The sequence below is a fragment of the Amblyraja radiata genome, chromosome 6 (assembly GCF_010909765.2).
Source record: "Amblyraja radiata isolate CabotCenter1 chromosome 6, sAmbRad1.1.pri, whole genome shotgun sequence".
Lineage (NCBI taxonomy): Eukaryota > Metazoa > Chordata > Chondrichthyes > Rajiformes > Rajidae > Amblyraja > Amblyraja radiata.
This window is the reverse complement of record NC_045961.1, coordinates 43,830,020-43,855,109: the sequence shown is the minus strand read 5'-3', so window position 1 is coordinate 43,855,109 and position 25,090 is coordinate 43,830,020. Positions and strand designations below refer to the sequence as shown.

Genomic DNA, 25,090 nt, shown 5'->3' with positions numbered 1-25,090 from the left:
TTCTGTAACTTTCAAAATAATGTAAATGCACTTACACTAAATCTTCTGGAGCAGAAACCTTCGCTGCCCTGAGCTTAGTCAGTCTTGGGATTTCTCCAGCAAATTTAATTTTGTAATTCAGGCATTTAAAAATTAAATACACTTGATTTATTCATCGTTTCGACTGTCTGGTCACGCTCTGTCACAACATTTACACTTCAGCGGTCTCCAGCATTTCACAAATCTTGGCAGATCTACAGCAGGGCCACGTTATGTGATTTCACAATTAGATTAGAATGTGGAAGACCAGTCCCTCCCAGACATTTAAATCCAAAACACACGGTGGGAAAAGATTTGCTTGGAATGCTGTACACCAACAGCTCTGTAACTAGTGGAGCCAGAACATGGTCAAGAAGATCTCAAACGCAGTCAAGGCAAAATCATAAACATTAAATTACTTTGCAATGCTTAATAGGTTTATTATTGTAGCAACTTTATTTGTAGCATTATTCTCCAATTTGCTGTGCGTTTTATAACTAGCTATTTGCTTACAGATTAGCAGTTATGAAGTAGCTTTGGCATTTGTTGGTACATTCCTTATATATCAATGGTAGTTTGTTTGTTGTTGTTGTTGTTTTAAGATTATTAACTTTAAACTAATTGGATGCATATTTCTGGTCAAGTACGAAGCCTGAAATCTAACATTCACAGGCTGACAAAAGACTTTTATGTGTAGATTACCAACATATATGCTTACTTCATACAAAGCCCAACATTTAACTCAAACTAAAAGCGAGAGAGCAAAACTAAGTTATCTGTCTTTTACCGTTTCTGTGCAAAATAAGAGATTTGGCCTTAACTGAGAGATGACAGCGATCAAGAGAGATTAAACAGGTTTGAAATCTTTTCCTTGGGGGATAAAAACCACAGAGATAACCTATTACAGTTCTTTGAAATGATGAATGAGTTGAACAAGATGGATATGGGCAGTATGTTTCCACCTGTGGCACAATCCTAAACTTGGGGCCAAGGAGGGTGTCTGGAATGTGGAACCTGCTACCACAGGAAATGCTTGAAGCAAATAGCAGAGATGGTTTAAAGGGAACTTGAGTAGTACATGAAAGGTGAACGAGGAGAACAATTTGTGGAAGGCTGAGATGAGGGGGGAGAAAAGGAAGAGAGCGGGTTGGGTTTAAGCACTGGCCTATTTCAATGCTGTATATTTTATGTAATATTTTAAGCCAATAGAGAAGAATTATCAATTTTATTCTCATAAGGTTGGATATGTTTTGCGAGAGGTTGGAAGTGAATGTGAAGGATGTACAGGCTTATAGCTTCACAAAGTGGCCATAGCCACTCAATTCCAGACACCTCTGTCATTCTTGGATCCACTTTTGTGTGACTAACATGCACATTTTACATTCATCATTCAGTCTGAAGAAGGGCCCCGACCCGAAATGTCACCTATCCATGTTCCCCAGGGATGCTGCCTGAGCCGTTGAGGTACTCGAGCACTTTGGGTCCTTTTTTGTAAACCACAAGCATCTGTGGTCCTTGTTTAGTTTTAGTTCCGAGATACAACACGGAAACAGGCCATTCGGCCCACCAAGTCCTTGCCGACCAGCGATCCCCGTACACCAACACTATCCTACAGACTCGGGATAATTTGCAATCTTTACCGAAACCAATTAACCAAACCTTTACGCCTTTGGAGTGTGGGAGGAAACCGAAACACCCACGCGGCCAAGGGGAGAACGTACAATCTCCGTATAGACAGCACCCGTAGTCAGGAGTGATCCCGGGTCTCTGGTGCTGTAACTCTACCACTGCACCACCACGCCGTCCCTTACGTGCAGATGCCTTATGGTGCAAGCTGTGCTCCTGGGTATCATTAGTTTTAAAGGATCTACAGAGCAGGCATCCACCCCAGGTGCTACAACCCAGGTGATACCTTCAGATCAGTGGGTCTTCTTCAGACCCCACAATTCTGACCTGTTCAAAGCTGTTCTATTCCTTGTTCTGCTATCTTTAGGTTGGCAGATGCTGATAGAATGCAAATGAGTCCTGGGAGTTAAAATAGCACGGGTTTCAAAAGTGACAGTAACATCTCCTTGTCAAAATAGTATTTGACCAACACGAACTTTGACCTTTAACCACCAACTACTATTTCATCCAGTTAGGTGCAAGAGCAGAGTGAATGCTAGCATTCATGTAAAGCAAATCAATACAAGCTATTGGCCATGTTATTGATTCCGATGCAGCTAAAAGTCAATTAAAACACAATTGGAAGCTTCAGATTGGAGACAGGTTTTTACTGTTTTCACAGACTCACCTCAACGTACAAAAGCGGAAATATTCCTATCTTATCCCCCAGCATTCCTTCAGCCCAGTTGTCATCCACTCTCCTTATGACAGTCAAAATGTCATCCTGAAACCAAAGAAGGTGAACACTTTAAATATCAAAGGCAAATCACAATCACTCCAAAGACAGCAGGGGTAAACGAATTTCAGGAAGTATAACTTTCATGTTTCTTCTGATTCTTCAAAGTTTAGTTTAGTTTTGTTGTTAATTGTCACGTGTACCGTGGTACAGTGAAAAGCTTCTTGGTTGTGTGCTATCCAGTCAGCGGAAAGACTATTTATGATTACAATCTAGACGTCGACAGTGTATCGATACAGGATAAAGGGAATATCATTTAGTACAAGATAAAGTCCAGTAAAGTCCATAGATTGGTACACATGACAATAAACTTAACTAATTAAACTAAACTGAACTAGGATTGTTTTTTTTTACATTAGGCTGGAGTAGGTCTCGTACTCCACTTGAGATTTGCTGCTGTACTCCCAATGATGTTCACACCACAGATTTTTTTAACATGGCAAAGAACAAGGGTCCAGGCACATCCCTGTGGTACACCACTGGTTACATACTTCCAATAAGAAAAACAACCTCCACCACTATGTTGGCAATTGATGTTGTCAAGCTGGAAAGGGTGCAAAGAAGATTTACGAGGATGATGCCAGGACCCGAGGGCCTGAGCTATAGGGAGAGGTTGAGCAAACTAGGGGCAGGCGAGTACACTATTCCTTGGATAGTAGGAGGATGAGGGTGATCTTACAGAGGTTTAGTTCAGTTTAGAGATATAGTATGAAAACAGGCCCTTCAACCCACTGAGTCTGCACTAACCAGTGATCCCCACACAATAACACTATCCTACACACACTAGGGACAATTTTACTTTTATACCAGGCCAATCAACCCACAAACCTGCGTGTCTTTGGAGTGTGGGAGGAAACCAAGGATCTTGGAGAAAACCCGCGCAGTCACAGGGAGAACTCCGTACAGACGCCACCCGTGGTCGGGATCAAATTCAGGTCTCTGGCTCTGTAAGCACCATAAGGCAGCACACTACCGCTGAGCCACCATGCCGCCCTTCAAAATCATGAGAGGAATAGATCGGGCAAACACACAGATTCTCTTCCCAAAAGTACGGGAATCAAGAACCAGAGGACATAAGTTTGAGGTGGGGGGCGGGGGGGGGAGATTTCATAGTGACCTGAGGGAGTGTATGGAATGAGCTGCCGGAGGAGGTAGTTGAGGCAGGTACCATCGCAACGTTTAAGAAAGATTTAGACAGGTACATGGATAGGATAGGTTTAGAGAAATATGGGCTCAATGCAGGTAGGTATGACTAGTGTAGATGGAGCATGTTGGTTGGAGTAGGCAGGTTGGGCCGAAGGGCATGTTTCCACGCTGTATGACTATGAAACTATTCTCTTTAAATATCCCCAATCCTCTAGCCTCCATTTCCGGAGGTAGAGAACTCCATAGACTCGCCACCCACTAGAAGATGTAGCTCTGTATGGAAATCACCACCAACTGATTCATGGTTATTTTTTGTTTAACTGTTTCTGTAAAACACAGGAGAGAAAGCACTTTAGTTAGCTTTTGAAGAAATCCAAACACCTGCAGAAAGAATACAATACTATTTTGTTTAGTTTAGTTTAGAGGTAGAGTGTGGAAAAGGATCCTTCGGCTCACCGAGCACCTGGGGAAAGCCCACACTGTCATAAGGGAAACGTACAAACTCCATATAGACAGCACCCGTGGTTAGGATTGAACCCAGGTCTGTGGCATTGTGAGGCAGCAACTCTACTGCTGCGCCACCGTGTCAACCACATTGCTACAAATGTTTGTGCCTTACACTCCCCAAAATACTGGAAGCTGAAGATGCACAGAAACCCATCAGGTCCACTCGATAAAAGTAAAATATTTCCAAGTTAGAAACAAATATTTTGCTCATCTGTTAAACAACTGTTTTACCTTTGAGAAAGTCAAACAGTCTTTATCTTGGTCTTTATCTTTTACTTCAAAGTCATAAAGTGCTTTGCCCTGAGGAGGTGGCTGTGGAAGTGGCTTGATGCACTGAATGTAACTCGCTGGGAAGAAGCCATGGGTACCATTCAGCTCGCCGTGGTACCAGTTCTCATCCACCTTCCGTCGCAGAATGATGAGGTCACCTTTGCAGAACCTGAGATCCCCAGGTTCCTTCCCCTCATAGTTGTAGAGTGCCTTTGCACATGGTAACTGTGGAACAATCTGAAAGACAAAGCACAAACGATTTTAGCTTTATCACTGTCATGTATACCAAGGTACAGTGAAAATCTTTGTTTTGCACGCTATGTAATCAAATAATGCTATGTATAAATAGACTTTAGAGATACAGTGTGGAAACAGGCCCTTCGGCCCACCCAGTCCCCGCTGACCAGCGATCACCCCGTATATTAGCACTATTCCACACACTAGGGACAATTTACAATACACACCTATACCACAGGGAGAACGTACAAACCCCTTATAGACAGCACCTGTAGTCAGGATCGAATCTGAGTATCTGCTGCTGTAAGGCAGCAAATCTACTCCTGCACCACTGTGCCAAAATACAATCAAATCAAATTTAAGTTCAATAGGTAGACCAAAAGGAAAGATACAGAGTGAAGAATATAGTTCTTTGTCTCTGGAACTGTTGCTCTACAATGCTAAGAACTATATTTCCGCAATGAGGCAGAGGAGAATCGTACTGCACCCTAGTTTGTGGAAGGACTGTTTGGAAGCTTGATAACAGAGGGGAAGAAGTTGTTCCTGAGTCTGGTGGTGCGTGCTTTCAAGCAAGTGTAATGTCTTCTCGATGGTAGTGGGGAGAAGGAGGAATAGCCGGTGAAATTTATATAAATTCCAGTGCTGAATAGAGTTTAATGATATTTGCTGATAACTTTTACCACCGCGAAAAGTCATTTTTATTTTTATTTTTCCAAAACCACTAATTTTCAATTAGATTTGCTTGAATTTATTTAATTGGTATTTTGAGTTTTCTCAGGCGATTAATCCCAGATCTTCTCTCAGAGATATGACGTGACTTGCAAAAGCAAAAATGTCAAAATATACCACCATGACCATCAGAAACCAGAGAAAGAAATCTCTTGTGGACATTGACTGGCTCTGTTCTGCAAAGCACATGAAGGAAATTAGATCCCATTATAGCATTGTGTTGTGGTATAAGCAATTATTATTCATTGATAATTGTAGCTCACTTGGTTATTTAATGTACGTGCGGCACAGTTCCTAGGTGTGTAATCTAGGAACAATTATCACCATAAATCTCTCGAAATGGAGACAATATTTGAACAAAGGAAATTGCTGGTCCATGTTCTTCTATCTCGTGTAGGACGAAACTGCAGATGCTGGTTTACACTGAAGATAGACACAAAATGCTAGAGTAACTCAGCGGGTCGGGCAGCATCTCTGGAGGAAAGCAATAGGTGATATTTTGGGACAAACGCATCTGTAGAAGGGATCCGACCTGAAACATCATCTATTCCTTTTCTCCAGAGATGCTGCCTGACCGGCTGAGTTACTCCAGCACTTTGTGTCTATCTTCTATCATTAGGTTCTTTGATGGGGACATGTGCTTCTCTTGGTCTTGGAGACCCATTAGACATGGCCATTCATCACCATTTAGATTTTTCCCAGTGGAGTGTAATTCCCATCCATGTGAAGACTGAGGCCTTCACTTTAAGAGCTAAATGCAGGAAAAGTCACTCACTGGGTTTTCAGCAGAAATAATGGACTTAGGTTGGACCTTGAGCAGCACTGGTGTGTGTTCTGAATGTACCAGTCAGCAATGTGCCTTTAAATCACAAACAAGACTACAAAGTAGTACAGCTGAATTGCATCAACCACAAAAGTGGTGATTTGCAGTCAAAACATTCAATTTATCTTGGTAAAGCTGGAAATGGCACCTGCCCACATTGGTGCCATCACTAACGCCATAGAATTTGGACACAAACGGGTCGTATTTCTCGGCATTTAGCTTGAGGTAGTCTCGGGCTAGTTACGGCATGCATTGATTACATGCCACGATCGGCAAGCAGCACACAGACACAACAAGAACCAGCTGATCCTCAAACCACAGATACCGCTACCGTTTCCATTCCAGTAATGATTTCACTGACAGTACACTCACTGCATCTAGTATGCAAGGCTGATATATAATTTAGAATCTGTAATAACTGAAATTAGATTTTGACAGACCGATAATTAACTTTTTCGGCACAAATACTACATAATTAAAAATCTTTCAGTAGGCACATCATGCTTTTCAAACGTATCCTACAACTGGGTCAGATCCAATCTCCATAGGGCAAAAGAAAGTTAATTGCTAAAAAGGGCCTGCATGTCATGTGTTACTATAACATTTCTAATTGACCAAGCATGAGCAAATGATAAGCCATTTGATATCAAATGGGGCAGCACAGAGGCGCAGCAGTAGAGTTGCTGTCTTGCAAACAAACAGACAAATAAATGGACAATAGCTGTGCGGTCATAAATAATGTCACTGAGTCAATATGCTTCAGAGCCTACTTGGAGGTTGTCGTGCAACCATAAGGAGTGTGATGGATTGCCCTCAACTTGTCAGGTTGAACACAGCACCAACAACTCTGAAGAAACACAATGTCATCAAGGATTAATCAGCCCACTTCGTTAACACCCCATCAACATCCTACACATCCATTCCCCCCAACACTGAGTCAAAGTGCTGCATATATACTATCTACAAAATGCACTGCAGCTAATTGCCTGGGCTACACCAACAGTTGTTCCCATACCTGCAACCGAGATAGTTGTCCGTGGGTTTGTAATAGACCTCAGTCAATAGTCTATTTCCTGTGATGGAGATTGTGAGATCAAGAAAGGGGAGGGAGGTGTCGGAGATGCTCCAAGTAAATTTGAGCGCAGGATGAAAAATTGGTGGTGAAGTTGATGAAGTCCATGTGTTATGCATGGGTGCCGGAGGTAGCACCGATGCAGTTATCAATGTAACGGAGATAGAGTTCGGAGATAGGGCCAGTGTACGCCTGGAACAGGGATTGTTCAACATACCCTACAAAGAGGCATTCACTGGCTGTCTATGTGGAGTCTGTGTGGCTGTCTGTGTTCTCTCAGTGTTCGCATAGGCGTTGGGTCAAACAGCATGGAAACAGGCTCTTTAGCCTAACTTTCCCCACACCAACCAACATGTCCCATCTGCACTAGTCCCATCTGCCTGTGTTTGGCCCATATCCATCTGAACCTGTCATCCATTTACCTCTCCTCTGGTTTCCTCCCACATCCCAAAGATGTATGGGTATGTAGGTTAATTGGCCTCTGTAAATAGCCTCTAATGTGTAAGGAGTGGATGTGAAAGTGGGATAGCATAATAGGACTAGTGTGAACGTGTGATCAATGGTCAGTGTGGACTCAGTGGACCAAAGGGCTCGTTTTCATGCTGCATCTTTCAATCAATCAATGTAGAAATAAGGAACTGTAGATGCTGGTTTACAAAAAAGGACAGTAACACAGTAAGTCAGACAGCATCTCTGGAGAACATGGATCGGCGATATTTTGGGCTGGAACCCTCCTTCAGACTATCAATCAATGTGCTTCATATCTTAGATTAAGAACATCTACAGATCACATTAGTTGACATACCATTGCCAATTTGAACCTGGACTGTTCAACCAAGGCTTCGATGTTGTAGCTCTAATCTGTACCAGATAATAAACTTGCAATATATTTTTAACATTGTTTTTTACATTCTGAGAAAGGATTAATTTGCAGAATTTCTCATGAGCACTAAAATCCTCAAGGAATATTCATACCTATCACTTATTGTCACCGTAATATCAAAATATAACACTTTCATCTGAAAAAAACACTGAAAATAGATATTTTAGTAATCTTTAAAAAATGCCCGCAGTACAAATTATACCAGCCAGCTCTCTGTCTCAAAATGGTGAAATATGATGGGTTCTGACATCATTTAATTAACTCCGTTATCATTTTTATCATATTCTTTTGAAGATTTCATTAATATTTATTGATTCTCCATCTTGGATTGAGAAAGATTCTTGTATTTCCTTGGCATTATAAAGCTACTCCAGGACTGAAAGTTAAACAACAATTTACTTGTGGCCAAAATCGATGAGGATTTCAAAAAGTAATACATATATCCCGAAGCAGTGGGCTGTCACTATTACTGATTGTATTTGACATAAAGATTTAAGTTATAAGTTGAGCAATGGGGTATTTATAGAATCTCAGATCTCATGGCATTGATACGTCAGGTATCTCATAATCTTTACATCTGTCATTCTGTCCTATTTGTCCAGTTACATCTCTCAGTTCCTGATTCTTCCCTTACTAGTTTAGTTTTTAGAGGGTTTTCTTTCCACCCACCCCACTATCTATCTATCTATCTATCTATCTATCTATCTATCTATCTATCTATCTATCTATCTATCTATCTATCTATCTATCTATCTATCTATCTATCTATCTATCTATCTATCTATCTATCTGTCTATCTGTCTATCTGTCTATCTGTCTATCTGTCTATCTGTCTGTTCTTGAACGGTTTTGGCCATTTGTGCTGCGATTTCCGTGAGAACGCCGCCACCTACGGCCATCATTTTTGGCCACCTTGCTCAGAGCCTCCCTCCGCCGTATGTGTGCCGAGGATTTTTCCCGTCGATGAAAAATGACAGAGATATTAATGATTTTACAAAATTCCCCATTGTCTCTGCTGCCCCTGCTGGCGGCAGAGGGGAGGGACTATAAGACCAGGAAGTGGTGTGCCTCAATCAGTGTCTGCAAGCTGGAGGAAGGCAGAGGGTCACGTTTCTCTGAGCTGTGAATAACACTGAACACATGTCTACTCAAATGTAAGTGTCCTTAGTGGTTCTAAAACGCTTGCAGAATGTGTCTATTGGTTCTAAAATGTTTGCAAAAAGTGTCTCTTTTGGTTCTACAATGCTTGCAGAATGTGTCTTTTTTGGTTCTAAAATTTTTTTTAGGTTCTCCCCCCCCCTTTCCGCTCCCCCTCTCTCCTCTCCCCCCCCTCTCCTCTCCCCCCCCTCTCCTCTCCCCCCTCTCTCCTCTCCCCCCTCTCCTCTCCCCCCTCTCCACTCCCCCCCTCTCCTCTCCCCCCTCTCCTCTCCACCCCCTCTCCTCTCCCCCCCTCCTCTCCCCCCCTCTCCACTGCCCCCCCCTCTCCTCTCCCCCCTCTCCTCTCCCCCCTCTCCTCTCCCCCCCGCTCCTCTCCCCCCCCCTCCTCTCCCCCCCCCACTTCTCTCCCCCCCTCCTCTCCCCCCCCTTTCCTCCCCTCTCCTCCCCCTCCTCTCCCGCCCCTCTCCTCTCCCCCCCTTTCCTCTCCTCTCCCCCCTCTCCTCTCCTCTCCCCCCTCTCCTCTCCTCTCCCCCCTCTCCTCTCCTCTCCCCCTCTCCTCTCCTCTCCCCCTCTCCTCTCCTCTCCCCCCTCTCTTTCTCCCCTCTTTTTCTCCCCCCCCTCCCCTCCATCCCCATTCCTCCCCTAAACGCCCTCCCCTCCACACACCCCTACCCCCTTCCCTCCACCCTCCCTTCCCCTCCCTGCTCCCCACCTCTCCCCCTCAGCACCCCCTCTCTCTCCCCCTCACTCTCACCCTCTCTCTCTCCTCCCCAACCTTTCCCCCCTCACCCACCCTCCCACTTATCCTCCTCTCCACCCCCCTCTCCCTCTTGCCCCTCTCTCTGTGTCTCTGTCTCTCTCTGTCTCTGCCCCTTCTCTCTCTGCCCTCACTCTCTACCCTCCCCCCCCCCTCTCTAGATGTGACTGCAAGTTGGGGGCTGTGCGTCAGTAGATAGGGTGGTTATGGGGTAAAAGGAGCAAATTAATAATATTAATATAATATCAAGGGGGGTAATTAGCGTGAGTGCCGGGGGGGGGGTGGGGGATAGTTAGTGTGTGTGACGCTGCATGCCGCCTCCCCCCCAGAACCGCACGTTGGGGGAACAGACCCAACGGGTCTGCACTTGGTCTAGTGTATTACTAAAAATCTCATCTTGTTTGTTTCTATGTCTGTGTGTGTGTCTGTCCAAAGTGTGATCCTGAAATTATGCCAAAACGGTACACGATAGCACTACAATTGTTGGCCCACCTTACTCACCATTGTCCTGGTTTGTGGTCTATCAAGTTTTGTTCAGATTGATGGTATATCTTACGTTATTCACATTTTAAACTTTACAAAAACAACTTTTTTCTTCCATCTCTTCCATCTGCACTGGCAGTTAGCAATGTATGACATCACAATGGAATCTCATTTACATAAACTGCCCGTCAGCAGTGTTCCACCCCACAATGACATCACAATGGGATCTCATTTACATTAAAAAAAAAGTGTTTTAAAAAACACAGCAGCTTCCACCTCAAGGGGGGAGGGAGGGAAAAGGGGTTCTGGAGGGAGGGAGGGAGTGACTGAGGGTAGGGAAAAGGAGAGGAAGGGAGAGGTGAGGGAGGGAGTGGGCGGGGGGGAGGAGGAGAGGGGAAAGAAGAAGGAGGGTCAAGAGGAGGGGGAGGGAGTGGTGGGGATAAAGGGAGTTGGAGAAGGATAGGGGTAGGAAGAGGGATACAAGGCCCATTTGGGAAGGGTTGCCATGACTCGTGTCACAACGGGGATATTTGGTGTCACAACGGGAACCCATCAGCCTCGCCTGCACAGTTGGGGGCTGTGGGTGAGTGGTGGAATATTGCGTTCGGGGACCAGCGCTCCCTTGTGACAGGGACCCAACGGGTCCCACTTGGTCTAGTTCCTTATAACTTTCTTCCCCCCCCCCCCCCCCCCCCCCACCACTGCAATCAGTCTGAGGAAGGGTCCTGACCCGAAACGTCACCTATACGCGTTCTCCAGAAATGCTGCCTGACCTGCTGAGTTACTCCAGCGTTTTGTGTCATTCCTTGGTAAAACGGCATCTGCAGTTCCTTGTTTCTTACATTCTTAATGACAATTTGGGATGGGCATTAAATTTTGAACCTCACAATGTCTCCCAGATCATCTGGTTTAGATCTTAAGAAGAAACAAGCTGGAATACTTTCTAAATAGGAATAGATTAGGAGCTGCTGGAGCACAGATCAGTTTGTGCATCCACATACAAAATCACTAAAGGTTCATGCATGAAAACATTTTTAAACTTTAAAAAAGGAAGGATGGATGCTCAATTCAAAAAAACCTTGGTGAAATACTTCCTGGAGTAATTTGTTTAGGAACCCTCAGACTGCTCACACCAAACGTAAATGCTGGATATTTCAAATGAAAGCAAACATTTGCTTGGTATACACAGCAGATGAAGAAGCATTTGTGCAGGGAAAAATTGAGTTGAAGCTCCAGGTCGATGATCTTTCATCAGCGCTGACCCCACGAGAGGACAGGCAATTGCCAGAGCACCAGACAGTGAGATCGCCCACAGGTTCTCCAGTATAGAGTCTGGCGGAACAGGCTGGAATAAAAATAGGAGAATGCTGGACATACTCAGCTGGTCAAGCTGTCAGATAAACCACGTGAACATTTCAGGTTGATGACCTTTCCTCAGTTGTATTTTCTGCTTTTATGTCAAATTGTTAGCATTGCATTAAGCTGATGAGTAAACACCATGAAATACTTAGTGAATTGAGAAGCCTGCCCGACAACCTGTGTGAGTCATATACCACAGAAACAGGCCTCTCGGCCCAACTTGTCCATGCCGGCCAAGGTGCCCCACCTATACTAGTCCTACCTGCGTGTGTTTGGCCCATATCCCTCTAAACCTCTTCTATGCTGTGCCCATTGTTGAGGGACATTGAGGATTCTAACCAACTTGGCACAGAAAATGACACAAGCTTGAAGCATGTAAAAAGCAGCCAACTCAGTCAGCACAGTGGAGCAGTCAAAATCTAGAAACAAGAAACTGCAGATGCTGGTTTACCAATAAAGGCACAAAGTGCTGGAGTAACTCAGCAGGTCAAGCAGCATCTCTGGAGAACATGGATAGGTGACATTTCGGGTCGTGACCCTTCTTCAGACTGATTCGATCATCAGTCTGATCCAGGCGGAGCAGTTGCTGTGTCAACACATCAATGGTTCACTCTAGCACGGCGTTGGACATTAATTTTGTAAACACTAGTTGCACACTGGTCGACATGTGCGAGTTGGGACAAAGGGCCTGTTTCCATGCTATGTGACTATGAATGGAGAGCAATGTTCCCAGCAGATGGGCTTTGAAATTTCCTCCCTCTGTGATTGAAATACAGGGGAAGGGCTTATGAAAGCACTCATCTCCGGTAGCAAATACTTTATGGAAACCTTGGAAATTGATGTAACATCAGCCTTGGCCACTTCATCTGTGGACTTCTGAAACTTGAAACAACCGTGGAAAGCTTATAGCAATAATTGGAAGGAATAACCAGCAACTAAAATAAAAGCAGTGTTCCTATCACCTTTAAAAACCATTGGTGAGAGTAATTGGGCAGGGTAGCTACAGTACTGTAAAACATGTTCAGCCATGTAAGATTAAGGAAGGCATTAACCATAAAGTCATATGCACAGAAATAGGTGGGTTGGTACAGTATATCAAGTCTGCAACAACTGCCAAACAACCATTTATACTCTTCCCCCACTTATCCCATATTATTCTCCCTTCATTCCCATCAACTTCCCCCAGATTGTATCGCTCATCCTTAAAAGGCTTGGGAACTCACCAACTTCTACAGATGCACCGTAGAAAGCATTTTATCGGGATGCCTCACAGTATGGTTTGGGAGCAGCTCCATCCAAGACCGCAAGATATTGCAGAGAATCGTGGATGCCACCTAAACCATCACACAAACCAACTTCCCTTCCATTGACTCCATTTACACCTATGCAGCCTCAGCAAGGCCACCAGCATAATCAAGGACGAATCGCACCCCGGTCCTTTTATCATGTATCTGTACACTGTGGATGGCTTGATTGTAATCATATATTATCTTTCTGCTGACTGGTTAGCACGCAACAAAAGCTTCTCACTGTACCATGGTACACCTGACAATAAGCTAAACTCATAACTCATCCACTCATCTACACATGGGGGAGAGGGAGATATTTTGAAGTGACAGATTCATCCACTCATCAACACATATTTGAAGGAAACCTAAAGTCATAGTAAGAAAGTGCAAACTCCACACTGACAGCGCCAGAGGTCAGGATTGAACCTGAGTCACTGGAGCTGTGAGGCAGCAGCTCCTCTAAGTGACACACTAAATTTTAAAATTACATTGCTGGCCGTCAAATCATCTCATGTTCTGCCTGTTGCCAGTTTGTAGCTCTGAAGGAACACAGTGGCGGCACAGTGGTGTTTTATAGTGGCAGAAACTAGGGTTTGATCCTCACCTTGGGTGCTGTTTGTGTGTGGAGTTTGCATGTTCTCCCTGTGACCGCATGGTTACTTCCTGGTGCTCCAGTGTCCTCCCACATTCTAAAGACGTGCGGGTTTGTTGGTTAATTGGTCTCTGTAAACTGCCCCCAGCGTGTAGGATGTGAAAGTAGGATAACATAGAATTAGTGTGTGGCTGATCGATGGTTGACAAGGAATCAGTTTCCATGCAAGGGCCTGTTTACATGCTGGATCTCTACACTCGAAACTCTTGCTTCAGCAAAAGAGGGAATTCGCAGGTCCATCTTCTTAATGGTCACTCTTCCAAATTCTTAAAAACCTGCAGCAAGTTATCCCTCAGACGTGCTTTGTGGAGAAAACAGTGTTCGCCTGTATGTTCTTCCCTAACGGGCATAATGCACAGCCACTACATTTCTTCAATGTTCTTTCTTGAGTGTCTCTACAAGGAGACCAGAATTTCTCTAAACGGTGTCTAATTAAATATGTAGGAAGGAACTGCAGATGCTCATTTACACAGAATATAGACACAAAAGCTGGAACAACTCAGCGAGTCAGACAGCATCTTTGGAGAAGACCTTTCTTCACACTGAGAGCCAGGGGCAATGGAAACTAAAGATGGGTGGCACAGTGACACAGCAGTAGAGTTGCTGCCTTACAGTGCTTGCCGCGCCGGAGACCCGGGTTCGATCCTGACTACAGGTGCTGTCTGTATGGAGATTGTACGTTCTCCCTGTGACCTGCATGGGTTTTCTCCAAGATCTTCGGTTTCCTCCCACACTCCAAAGACGTACAGGTATGTAGGCAAATTGGCTTGGTAAATGTAAAAATTGTCAGGATAGTGTAGGATAGTGTTAATATGTGGGGATCATTGGTCAGTGCTGAGCCGGTGGGCCGAAGCGCCTGTTTCCGTGCTGTATCTCTATACTAAAACTAAAACTAAATATGAAGAGATACAAAGAACAAATGAATGAAAAGTATGCAAAGGGACAGTCAAAGCCAGCAATGATGGTCAAGGAAAGGTGGAGCCCACAATGGTTCATTGATGGCTGTGGAGAAGGTGATAACTAAGTAGGACAGCAGTGAAACTAATAGGCCAACTTCCAAATATAATGTAACATCTCAGCTTTCCAACACTCTCTAGAAATGTCCAAGTATTTTATTTGCCTTTTTTTAATTAATTTATTTGGCTCTTGTTACTTTCAATGATTTGTGCATCTGTAACCCAAGATCTCTTATTGTTCATTTTATTCTCCATGCTTGAGCTAAACAGACAATATATCAGTGGCTACAAGTTATATTCTATTTCTGAAATGTAGTGACAATAACATCAATGTAATTGAATTTTAGACACCATGCAGATGATACTCTCTCTGGGCCTATGCAAGCACCACTCAATTTCTCCAAGGAGTTTGTGACTTTGTTGTTCTTCCCTCAAAATTGCCCCACCTCACAAATTTCTACTATATAACTTGCCAATTAGACGGTAGACTTTAGAGATACAGCGTGGAATTAGGCCCTTCAGTCCACCGAGTCTGTGCCAACCAGCGGTTACCGCGTATGCTAGCCCAATCCTACACAATCAGGTCAATTTACAATTGACAGAAGCCAATTAACCTACAAACCTGTATGTCTTTGGAGTGATGGGGAGATCTTACAGACTCCGCACAGACAGCACCCATAGTGTGGATCGAACCCGGGTCTCTGGCGCTGTAAGGCAGCAACTTTACCACAGCGCCATCTGAAATTCTGAAAATGCATTAATCTTGTGTTATTTGTGAAGTCTTTCTCTGTAATAAACATATCTCCCATTTGGTGTCTTCATTCAGACGTATCACAGTATCTTCCAGATTCCCAAATTTTAGGGGCCACTGCTCCCTGGGCTCAATAAACTCTTTCCCAGTGCCCCAACCTGACCCTGTAAAAAGCACTATTCAGAATAACAGTTTGCAAAACCCACTAAAGAAGATAATAACACAATAAAATTAAAAACAGCAGCATTTAATTGTACATTTATTCAAAATCCAACTACAACTTTTCAGTTTAATTAATTTAACAAAATTGATGAACTTGAGTTTGAGTTTAGTTCATTGTCACATGCGCCAAGGTACAGTGAAAAGCTTTTGCTGCGGGCTAACCAGTCAACAGGAAGACAATACGTGATTACAATCGAGCCGTCTACAGTGTAGAGATACACGATAAAGGGAACACTAATAAATGCTGCTGTTGCAGCAGAGATTTGAAAGAATGAAGCGATTGTAATGTGTGATTGCAGATCCTGCTTTTAGAGAGAAAGTCAGTGGAGCTCACGACAGAGCAACCACTCCATAAGTACACACTCAATGCGTACTGACACTCCATCCACCTCTGATGCTCCCCTGCGACCCCTTGCCTATTAGCACCCCCATAGGTCAGCCCACTTCCCCTCAGGGAGATACTGTCCACTTTGGGTTAAGATATTCCAGTGAAAGTTTTCCGATAAAATGGCAAATACGTACATTCAAAATAATTTATTAGAAGTCCAGATGAAGGCGCTTGACCTTAAACGTCAACTGTCCATTAGACGCTGCCTAACCTCACTGATTACTTCCTGCAGTTTGTTTTATGCTCCATGAAAATTAATTATTTTGTCTTCACCTATTTTCGCATGCTGCATTTCTGGTTGGAATCCCTGTTGGATCCATATTCCCACGCAAGTTTCTTCCCAAATGGTTACAATCTACTCTCCTTAAGTTAAACACCAGCTCCAATCACCAGGTACAGAAGTTGTGATTCTTTTCTGGCAATCCATTAATTACAATGGAAAACATTTTATTTCCTAGTTATCTTTCTAGGCTGGGATTTTAACCTTGCTACATACAGAACCTATGATTCTAACACTGCACCAAATGCTGTGGCCAATTGCTGTCAGGAATCTAAGTGTTGCAATAGGCAATACGATTGTCTTTCATCCCACAGCTTATGAGCAATGCTAAGGGTTATTGTTGATGAGGAACACAAGAGTCAAACGTATAAAACTATGAAACTGCTCCATTACTCGGTCCTGTTCTGTAGCTCTTAAAACAAAAGGAATGACAATGTACACTATCTCAAGAAGGAACTGAGTTCCAAGAATTGACATCTTACTCAGCAGTAAATTAACATATCAAACCAAGCACCAAGTGCTGGAGTGACTCAGCGGCTCAGTTAGCATCTGTGGAGGGAATGGACAGGCAATAGTCTGAAAAAGTCTGGACCTGAAACGTTGCCGATTGATTCCCTCCACAAATGCCGTTTGACCTGCTGAGTTACTCCGGCACTTAGTGTTTTGCTCGATTCCAGCATCTGCACTTCCTTGTGTCTCCAAAATAACTTATATTAGTGTGTGTCAGATCCTTTTCCATAAACCTCACACTCACTCTAATTATTAATTCATCATCGTTGAAAACATTAGTGACACAGTGGTGCTGGTTTCTGACAGGAACGGTGACAGACGCACCACACATCTCTGTCCTCCAGTTCCTGCGGATTTCCGCTGTTGGAAGTATAGGATTTTGGTGTGTGTGCTTTATCATAATTCCTTACAACGCTATGTACGACAGTGATCGCAACTTCTACTGAAGTGTGGATGGCCGTTGGCTCGCTAGAAGCTCATCCGCCCTTTGACAGGTCTTGTTTTTGGTCCTGCTGGGGGTCCACAGTCCCCTCCTCATCTGGCAAACCAGGTGGGGGAGACGGTTTAGTCGCCGACTATCCACCATGGAGCAAGTAGCACGGGATTTCATGGTACCTGTGGCGGGAGGAACTCCCCCCGACCTGACCTTATTATAGGCACATATAACCTCAAGTTAGTAAATGTTCCAACAGTGAATGCTAATTATCCACCAGGTCGCCCAATTATAGGAAGGATGTCAACAAAATAGAGAGAGTACAGAGGAGATTTACTAGAATGTTGCCTGGGTTTCAGCAACTAAGTTACAGAGAAAGGTTGAATAAGTTAGGTCTTTATTCTCTGGAGCGCAGAAGGTTAAGGGGGAACTTGATAGAGGTCTTTAAAATGATGAGAGGGATAGACAGAGTTGACGTGGACAAGCTTTTCCGATTGAGAGTAGGGAAGATTCAAACAAGAGGACATGAATTCAGAATTAAGGGACAGAAATTTAGGGGTAACATGAGGGGGAACTTCTTTACTCAGAGAGTGGTAGCTGTGTGGAATGAGTTTCCAGTGGAAGTGGTGGAGGCAGGTTCAATTTTATCACTTAAAAATAAATTGGATAGGTATATGGATGGGAAAGGAATGGAGGGTTATGGTCTGAGTGCAGGTAGATGGGACAAGGGGAAAATAATTGTTCGGCACGGACTTGTAGGGCCGAGATGGCCTGTTTCCGTGCTGAAATTGTTATATGGTTATATGGTTATATGGATGAAAATGCCTATGTTTTCTGGACAGTCTTACAACATAGTATAGTAGCGCACAAGAACAGGCTCTTCGGCCCGATGTCAGTGCCAAACATAATGCCAAGATTATCACTTGTTTTACTTCGGAGTCACGTGAGTGACTACGTGAAGAACCCCGCCAGGACGCATGCGTGTCATATCGCTACACGCATTGCGAAACAGTCAGGCGGGGTGGAACGACGTTCCCCCGCAGCGGCAAGTTTAAAAGCCGGAACCTGCAGGTAAGAGATACTCTATCGTCTTTTTTGTTGTTCCCATACTGTGTTACAGGTGGGGAGTCAATGGACAAGTCCAAGAAAACAACGAGGGCTGCGACAAAGCTGGCGGGTGATGACCGTGGAGTTGCGGGCAGCCAGCAGCAGCCAGCGGCACATGAATCACCTGTAATGGGAACAGCTGTGCCCGACTTCGCCCCCGCACCGGCCAGATCTACACCGCGGCCGGGCGGTAAGGCAAAACAAAAAAACAACAAAGTCGTTGACTCAGATGAGTCCGACTTCGAGCAGCCGCGAGCGGCCAGCGACCGTGAACGCTGGAGCCGGATGGAGCGGCTTATGGAGCAAATGCTCCAACGTGACAGGCTCCGGGAGATGGAGTCCAGTCACTGTGGGCAATTTATCACACCCACAGCAGCACCTCTTGTAGGGCTGCACAGTGCATCTCCCTCGTCAGAGGGGAGTACTGGGGATCAATTCTGGGCTGATCCTGAAGAGGGGTTTGCAGAACAGAAATCAAGTGTGCAAGGGGTGCAGGAAGGTGAAAATCTACTGGACATGGTGTCCAACTTCATACAGCCAGACCAGACTGGCCGAAACCTGGAACAAAAACTAGCTGCCAGTATTGATTATATGTCATTTAAGCAGCTACAGGAACAGGCTGTGATGGACACCACGGCAAGACACTTGGCACCGGGAAACTGTATATCCCTGAATGTTCCCATTGTAAATAATTGCATATGGAAACATGTCGGAGCAGGAGTTAGAGGCCTGGATGTCAAACTCCAAAAAGTACTAAAGCTCCTAACAGCGGGAATAACAGCTTTCGCCCGCACAGTAGATGAGAAGGAGATGTCGCAGGATCATCAGGATGCACTGGCACTGCTTTGCAATACACAATATGAAATAAACAGTATCAGGAAGAGTGCCATCCGACCTGCTTTAAACCCGAAATTCGCAGGTCTGTGCAAACCTGGAAACACAAAACCACCAATTTTACTATTTGGAGGAAACCTATCCAAGCAAGTCAAGGAGCTCGATGAGGAGGCAAAAACCCTGGGGCTCATAAAAGCGACATCATCAAGAACCTACTACAGCCATAAACAGCACCCTTACGCACCCACCAGTAGAACAAGACAAACTGGTGAAAGCTCAAAGGCCAGGTACACCGAACATCGGTCTTTTTTAGGCCATGGCCCAGACCGGCCTTTTTGGAAGATGCGCAAACCCCCAACACCAACACAACCACAAACCCAGACACCGGCGCCTCAACCTCCACGAAGGATTTACAAAAAGAAGTAAACCTGCCACTGGTAACCATGGAGGTAGGTGGGTCTGGTTCCTTACAAATTGCAGGGAGTATGGAGGTTGGGGGGAGATTACACTTCTTTCTGGATGCATGGAGTATGTTAACTACAGACACTTATATTTTAAGCAGTATCCAGGGATATACCATAGAATTTATACACAAATATAGCCCTCCAGTTCAGCATGTACCGAACCGAATGTTCGTACTTTCAGGTAAAGAAAAATCAGAAGCACATGCTGAACTGGAGCGGCTTTACGCAAAAGGGGTAATTGAAAAATCCCAACACGAATCGCTGGAATTTGTGTCTAATATCTTTACCAAAAACAAAAAAGATGGTGGTTGTCGCATCATCATAGATTTGACCACTTTGAATACATTTGTACAATATATTCATTTCAAAATGGAAACCTTTGTTACTGCTAAACAATTGATTTCCAAAGGTTACTTCATGGCTAGCATTGATTTAAAAGATGTTACTTAAAATTCAAATGGATGGGACAGCAATGGCAGTATAGAGCGCTACCAAATGGGTTAACATCAGCCCCCAGGCTGTTCACAAAAATTTTGAAACCAGCCCAAGCATTTCTGCGGAAACGAAAACACATGATCATGGCATATCTAGATGACATACTTATTGTGGGCAAAACTTTGGAATTGGCCAAACAAACTAACAGCCACAAAACAATTATTTGAAAAACTGGGGTTTATCATCCATCCAGTTAAATCTAAATTAACGCCTTCCACCACAATGGATTATTTGGGGTTCACCATTGACTCAGTTCACATGTCAGTGACTTTGCCAAAGGGAAAGGCTATAGTCTTAATAGAGGCTTGCAATAACCTCATTGACATCAGTAAACCGTCCATAAGATTGGTAGCAAGAGTAATTGGCAAAATGGTGGCTGCTTTTCCAGCCACACAATTCGGACCTTTACATTACCAAAATTTACAGAGGGCAAAAATACGAGCACTCAAAATTAATGCTGGTCATTTTGACAGACCAATGAAGCTACCAATCGAAGCTATAATGGAACTAAAATGGTGGAAAGATAACATTCGGCATTGTTCCAATCCAATCATTATCAGCAACCCTTCTATGGTGCTACAAACTGATGCCAGTGCACTTGGTTGGGGTGCTACCAATTCCATCTCCAGCTGTGGAGATAGATGGAATGCACAGGAGGCGTCATTATTACAAACACTGGGCATAAACTACCTGGAAATGTTGGGTGCATTCCATGGCCTAAAGTCATATTGTTCTGGGTTATATCACCAGCATGTTAGACTACAGATTGACAATACCACCGTGGTAGCATATATCAGCCACATGGGTGGAAACAAATCGACATCATGTGACAATCCGGCCAATACAATTTGGCAATGGTGTATCCAGAGAGATATTTGGATATCAGCTACTTACCTACCAGGTAAACTAAATTCAGTGGCAGACACCAGGTCACGCAAATTTAATGAAAACACCAAATGGATGTTAGATAAAAAAGTATTTGCTGATATTACAGCATGGTATGGAACACCAGATATCGATCTATTCGCATCCAGACTTAATCACCAGTTATCAAACTATGTTTCATGGGAACCAGACCCTGGGGCAGCGGCGACAGATGCATTTTCGCTGCATTGAGGGAAATTGTTTATTTATGCATTCCCTCCTTTCTGTCTCATCAGTCGGGTATTAAGGAAAATACAAGATTTTGCATCTGGTATTTTGGTACTACCCGATTGGCCTACTCAACCATGGTTCCCTGTGATACTCGACATGGTATTAGAACCATGTATCACCATCCTGAATAGACCAGATTTATTGGTTCATCCCGTAACAAGGGATAGCCACCCATGTCATAACTATATGAACTTATTAATTTGTAGAGTCTAAAAATACCTCTACTGCAGCTGGGACTGACGGACCGAACAGTGAACATTATTTCAGCGGCCCACAGACAGTCCACCAAAAAACAGTATCTGGTATACATCAGGAAATGGGAGATATATTGTCACAGAAACAACATCACCTACAGATCTATGAACATCCCGTCTGTTCTGGAATTCCTGGCAGGCCTCCATTATGATGAGGGGCTCAGTTATAGTGCCATCAACTGCGCCAGAAGTGCCCTGTCAACATATCTATGGCAAGGAACAGAGTGTCATTCTGTTGGGACTCACCCCCTGGTAACAAAACTTATGAGGGGAATTTTTAATATCAATCCCCCAAGAACCAGGTACTCTCAAATATGGGATGTGAGTATTGTCCTGACTATGCTAAGGAATTGGTCTCCAGCAACAGCTCTGTCCCTACAAAGACTGACACTGAAAACATTCATGCTAATGGCTTTGGTCACTGCACAAAGGGTACAGTCGTTACATAAATTAACACTGGACAACATGACTTCTTCATCTGGGAATATAACGTTTCATATTTATGAATTAGTCAAGCAGAACAGACAGGGGTCAGCAGGCCTCAATATAGAATTCAGGGCTTACCCGACAGATGATCGTCTCTGTATAGTAAGACATTTGTTGTTATATATGGAGAACACGAAAATCATCAGATGTAATGAGATGGCACTTTTAATCAGCCACAAGCAACCACACAAAAAAGTGACGGTCCAGACCATCTCAAGATGGCTGAAACAGGTTCTAATAAAGGCTGGGGTGAATACTAACATTTTAAAATCTCATTCCACCAGGGCTGCAGCTACATCGGCAGCTATGCAGTTGGATGTACCGATGGACCAAATCCTCAAGACAGCAGGATGGTCAAGGGAAAAAACATTCCAACTATTTTATCATAAACCAGTAATTAAACCTGGAACATTTGCAGAAACAATTTTAAGTTCTGTAATATAATTTCACCCCATAAATAGGGGCTATAATTTGGTGTTAATAAATTTATCATGGATTTCAATGTCGGATTCATGTCTAAATCATCTTAACACAATTCCTCCCACTGTCATTAAGGCAGATGTGATGCATGGACTCGTTTCCATGGCATGAAATCACAGAGCTTTGAAATCTTCACGTAGTCACTCACGTGACTCCGAAGTAAAATAGTAAGATTAAACGAGAACTTACCAGTTCGAAGTTTGATCATTATTTTATGAGGAGTACGTTGAGGGAATACGTGCCCTCCGCTCCCACCCTTGATCATATACTCAACTGGTATCTTCTTCTCTAATCTTACTATGTTCAGTCATTATAGTTATCTGTGATTTCACACCGCTGCTTTGAAGAACGACACGCATGCGTCCTGGCGGGGTTCTTCACGTATTCCCTCAACGTACTCCTCATAAAATAACGATCAAACTTCGAACTGGTAAGTTCTCGTTTAATCTTACTATTTACCTGCACATAACCTTCCACTCCCTGCATATCCAATGGTATTTTAAATGCTACTAACATATCAGCTTTAACCACCAACCCCAGAATCAGAATCACACTTTATTCGCCAAGTATGTTTTGCAACATACGAAGAATTTCATTGGCCAGGTCAGTCATACAATTAAAAGTAACAGATCACTCAAAAACACATTTTAACATGAACTTCTAGGTACTCACCCCACTCTGTGTAAAAAACCTTGCTCCGCACATCTCGTTTAAACTTTTCCCCTCTCACCTTAAATCTAGTACTTGATTTTTCCATCCTGGGAAAAAGATTCTGACTGTCTAGCCTATCTATGCCAACAGTCCTAGCTGTGGGCCACCCTACCCTAGTTGTGGATAAGTCTTTCAATACTGCAAATCCCCAGAAACATTGTGACTACATAATGCACTGTTAAAGATGCACGCAGCACACTGGAATGCCAAGCAGTGAAATATACTGACGTATTAAATATGATTTCAGATGTCGCCATCTTCTATTTGCATCGAGTAAACTAAATTCATAACAGCAACCTATTAGTTGATATGAATTGATAAGCATACATTTGGTTATCCTTTGCAGAATGAGGGCAGAAGGTTATTAATGTGGATGATTCGTGACTTACGGCTCCAACCCACAAGCTTGGATTCACAGAATAAAATGTGTTTTAATTGGAGAAGAAAATTACGATAATAGTAAAAATAGCCTTTTAAACTGAACTCCAAATCTTAACCGGAAGATGGGACTGAAAAATTAACGTAACAATTACATCGAAAGATTAAGAAAGATCTTTCTCAGCGATCAATTTTATTTTTTAGTGTATTACAAAATAACTCGATAAATATCTGGAAAGCAGTCAAATTTGTGGAAGGAAGTACAATTACAGTCCGCGATAGTCCAATTACCTCTGAACATAGAATTTGTTGGGCTCCTGTGGACATGTTTATGTCACTATTAATATTTTCGAGACTACAGATAAGTAGAATTAGCAGCATGTGATGGATTGTTAAGACTGAGCCATTTACTAGTGAAACAGACATAGGGTTGATTTCTGGAAAATCTCAGTCCTGATTCATAATAATAATAATAATACATTTTATTTATGGGCGCCTTTCAAGAGTCTCAAGGACACCTTACAAAAATTTAGCAAGTAGAGGAAAAACATGTAAGCGGAATGAAATAAATAGTAGAGTCATGACTAGTACACAAATTAAAGACAGAATTCAATTCAAAACACAATATGAGGCAATTCAAGCACAGATGAAAAGGGAGGGGGACGTGGGGCTAAGGATAGGCAGAGGTGAAGAGATGGGTCTTGAGGCGGGACTGGAAGATGGTGAGGGACACGGAATTGCGGATCAGTTGGGGGAGGGAGTTCCAGAGCCTGGGAGCTGCCCTGGAGAAGGCTCTGTCCCCAAAATTGCGGAGGTTGGATTTGTGGATGGAGAGGAGACCGGCTGATGTGGATCTGAGGGACCGTGAGGGTTGGTAGGGGGAGAGGAGGTCAGTGAGATATGGGGGGGCCAGATGGTGGAGGGCTTTGTAGGTGAGGACCAGGATTTTGTAGGTGATCCGGTGGGAGATGGGAAGCCAGTGAAGTTGTTTGAGGACTGGAGTGATGTGATGCCAGGATTTGGTGTGGGTGATGAGTCGGGCGGCTGCGTTCTGGACCAGTTGGAGTCGGTTGATGTAGGTGGAGCTGATGCCAAGGAGAAGTGAGTTGCAGTAGTCCAGTCGGGAATTTCATGAGAATACTTTGACACTGGTACCTGAAGTTAAATGATGGGGATTGTTTTATAATCTAGAGAAAATGTATTGTCTAGCTTTAATCTAAACTAAAGTCATTCAAATTGGGACAGTAGATGATTTCCAAAAGGAGGCAATTAGACCCGGTTTCAGAAATTCATAGTTCAAATTGATCTTTTAAAAAAATGAAATGGGTTTGAGGGTGGGAATAGATGGGAATAAGATTTTCACAGCATGGGAGCAACAGCCTTCCTCTCTCCAACATAAAGC

General features: G+C 43.6%; 1 protein-coding gene across 1 annotated transcript in view; it reads right to left on the bottom strand.

Annotated features, from left to right (window-relative positions):
- The window catches only part of sh3rf3 (SH3 domain containing ring finger 3), a 295,179-nt gene that overhangs the window by 74,982 nt on the left and 195,107 nt on the right, over nucleotides 1-25,090 (bottom strand). Inside the window, exons 2-3 of the mRNA XM_033022646.1 lie at nucleotides 4,304-4,579; nucleotides 2,312-2,407 (exon numbers count right to left, since the gene is read on the bottom strand). Of these exons, the coding sequence (XP_032878537.1) occupies nucleotides 2,312-2,407; nucleotides 4,304-4,579 (372 nt within the window). The remainder of the gene's footprint in view (nucleotides 1-2,311; nucleotides 2,408-4,303; nucleotides 4,580-25,090) is intronic.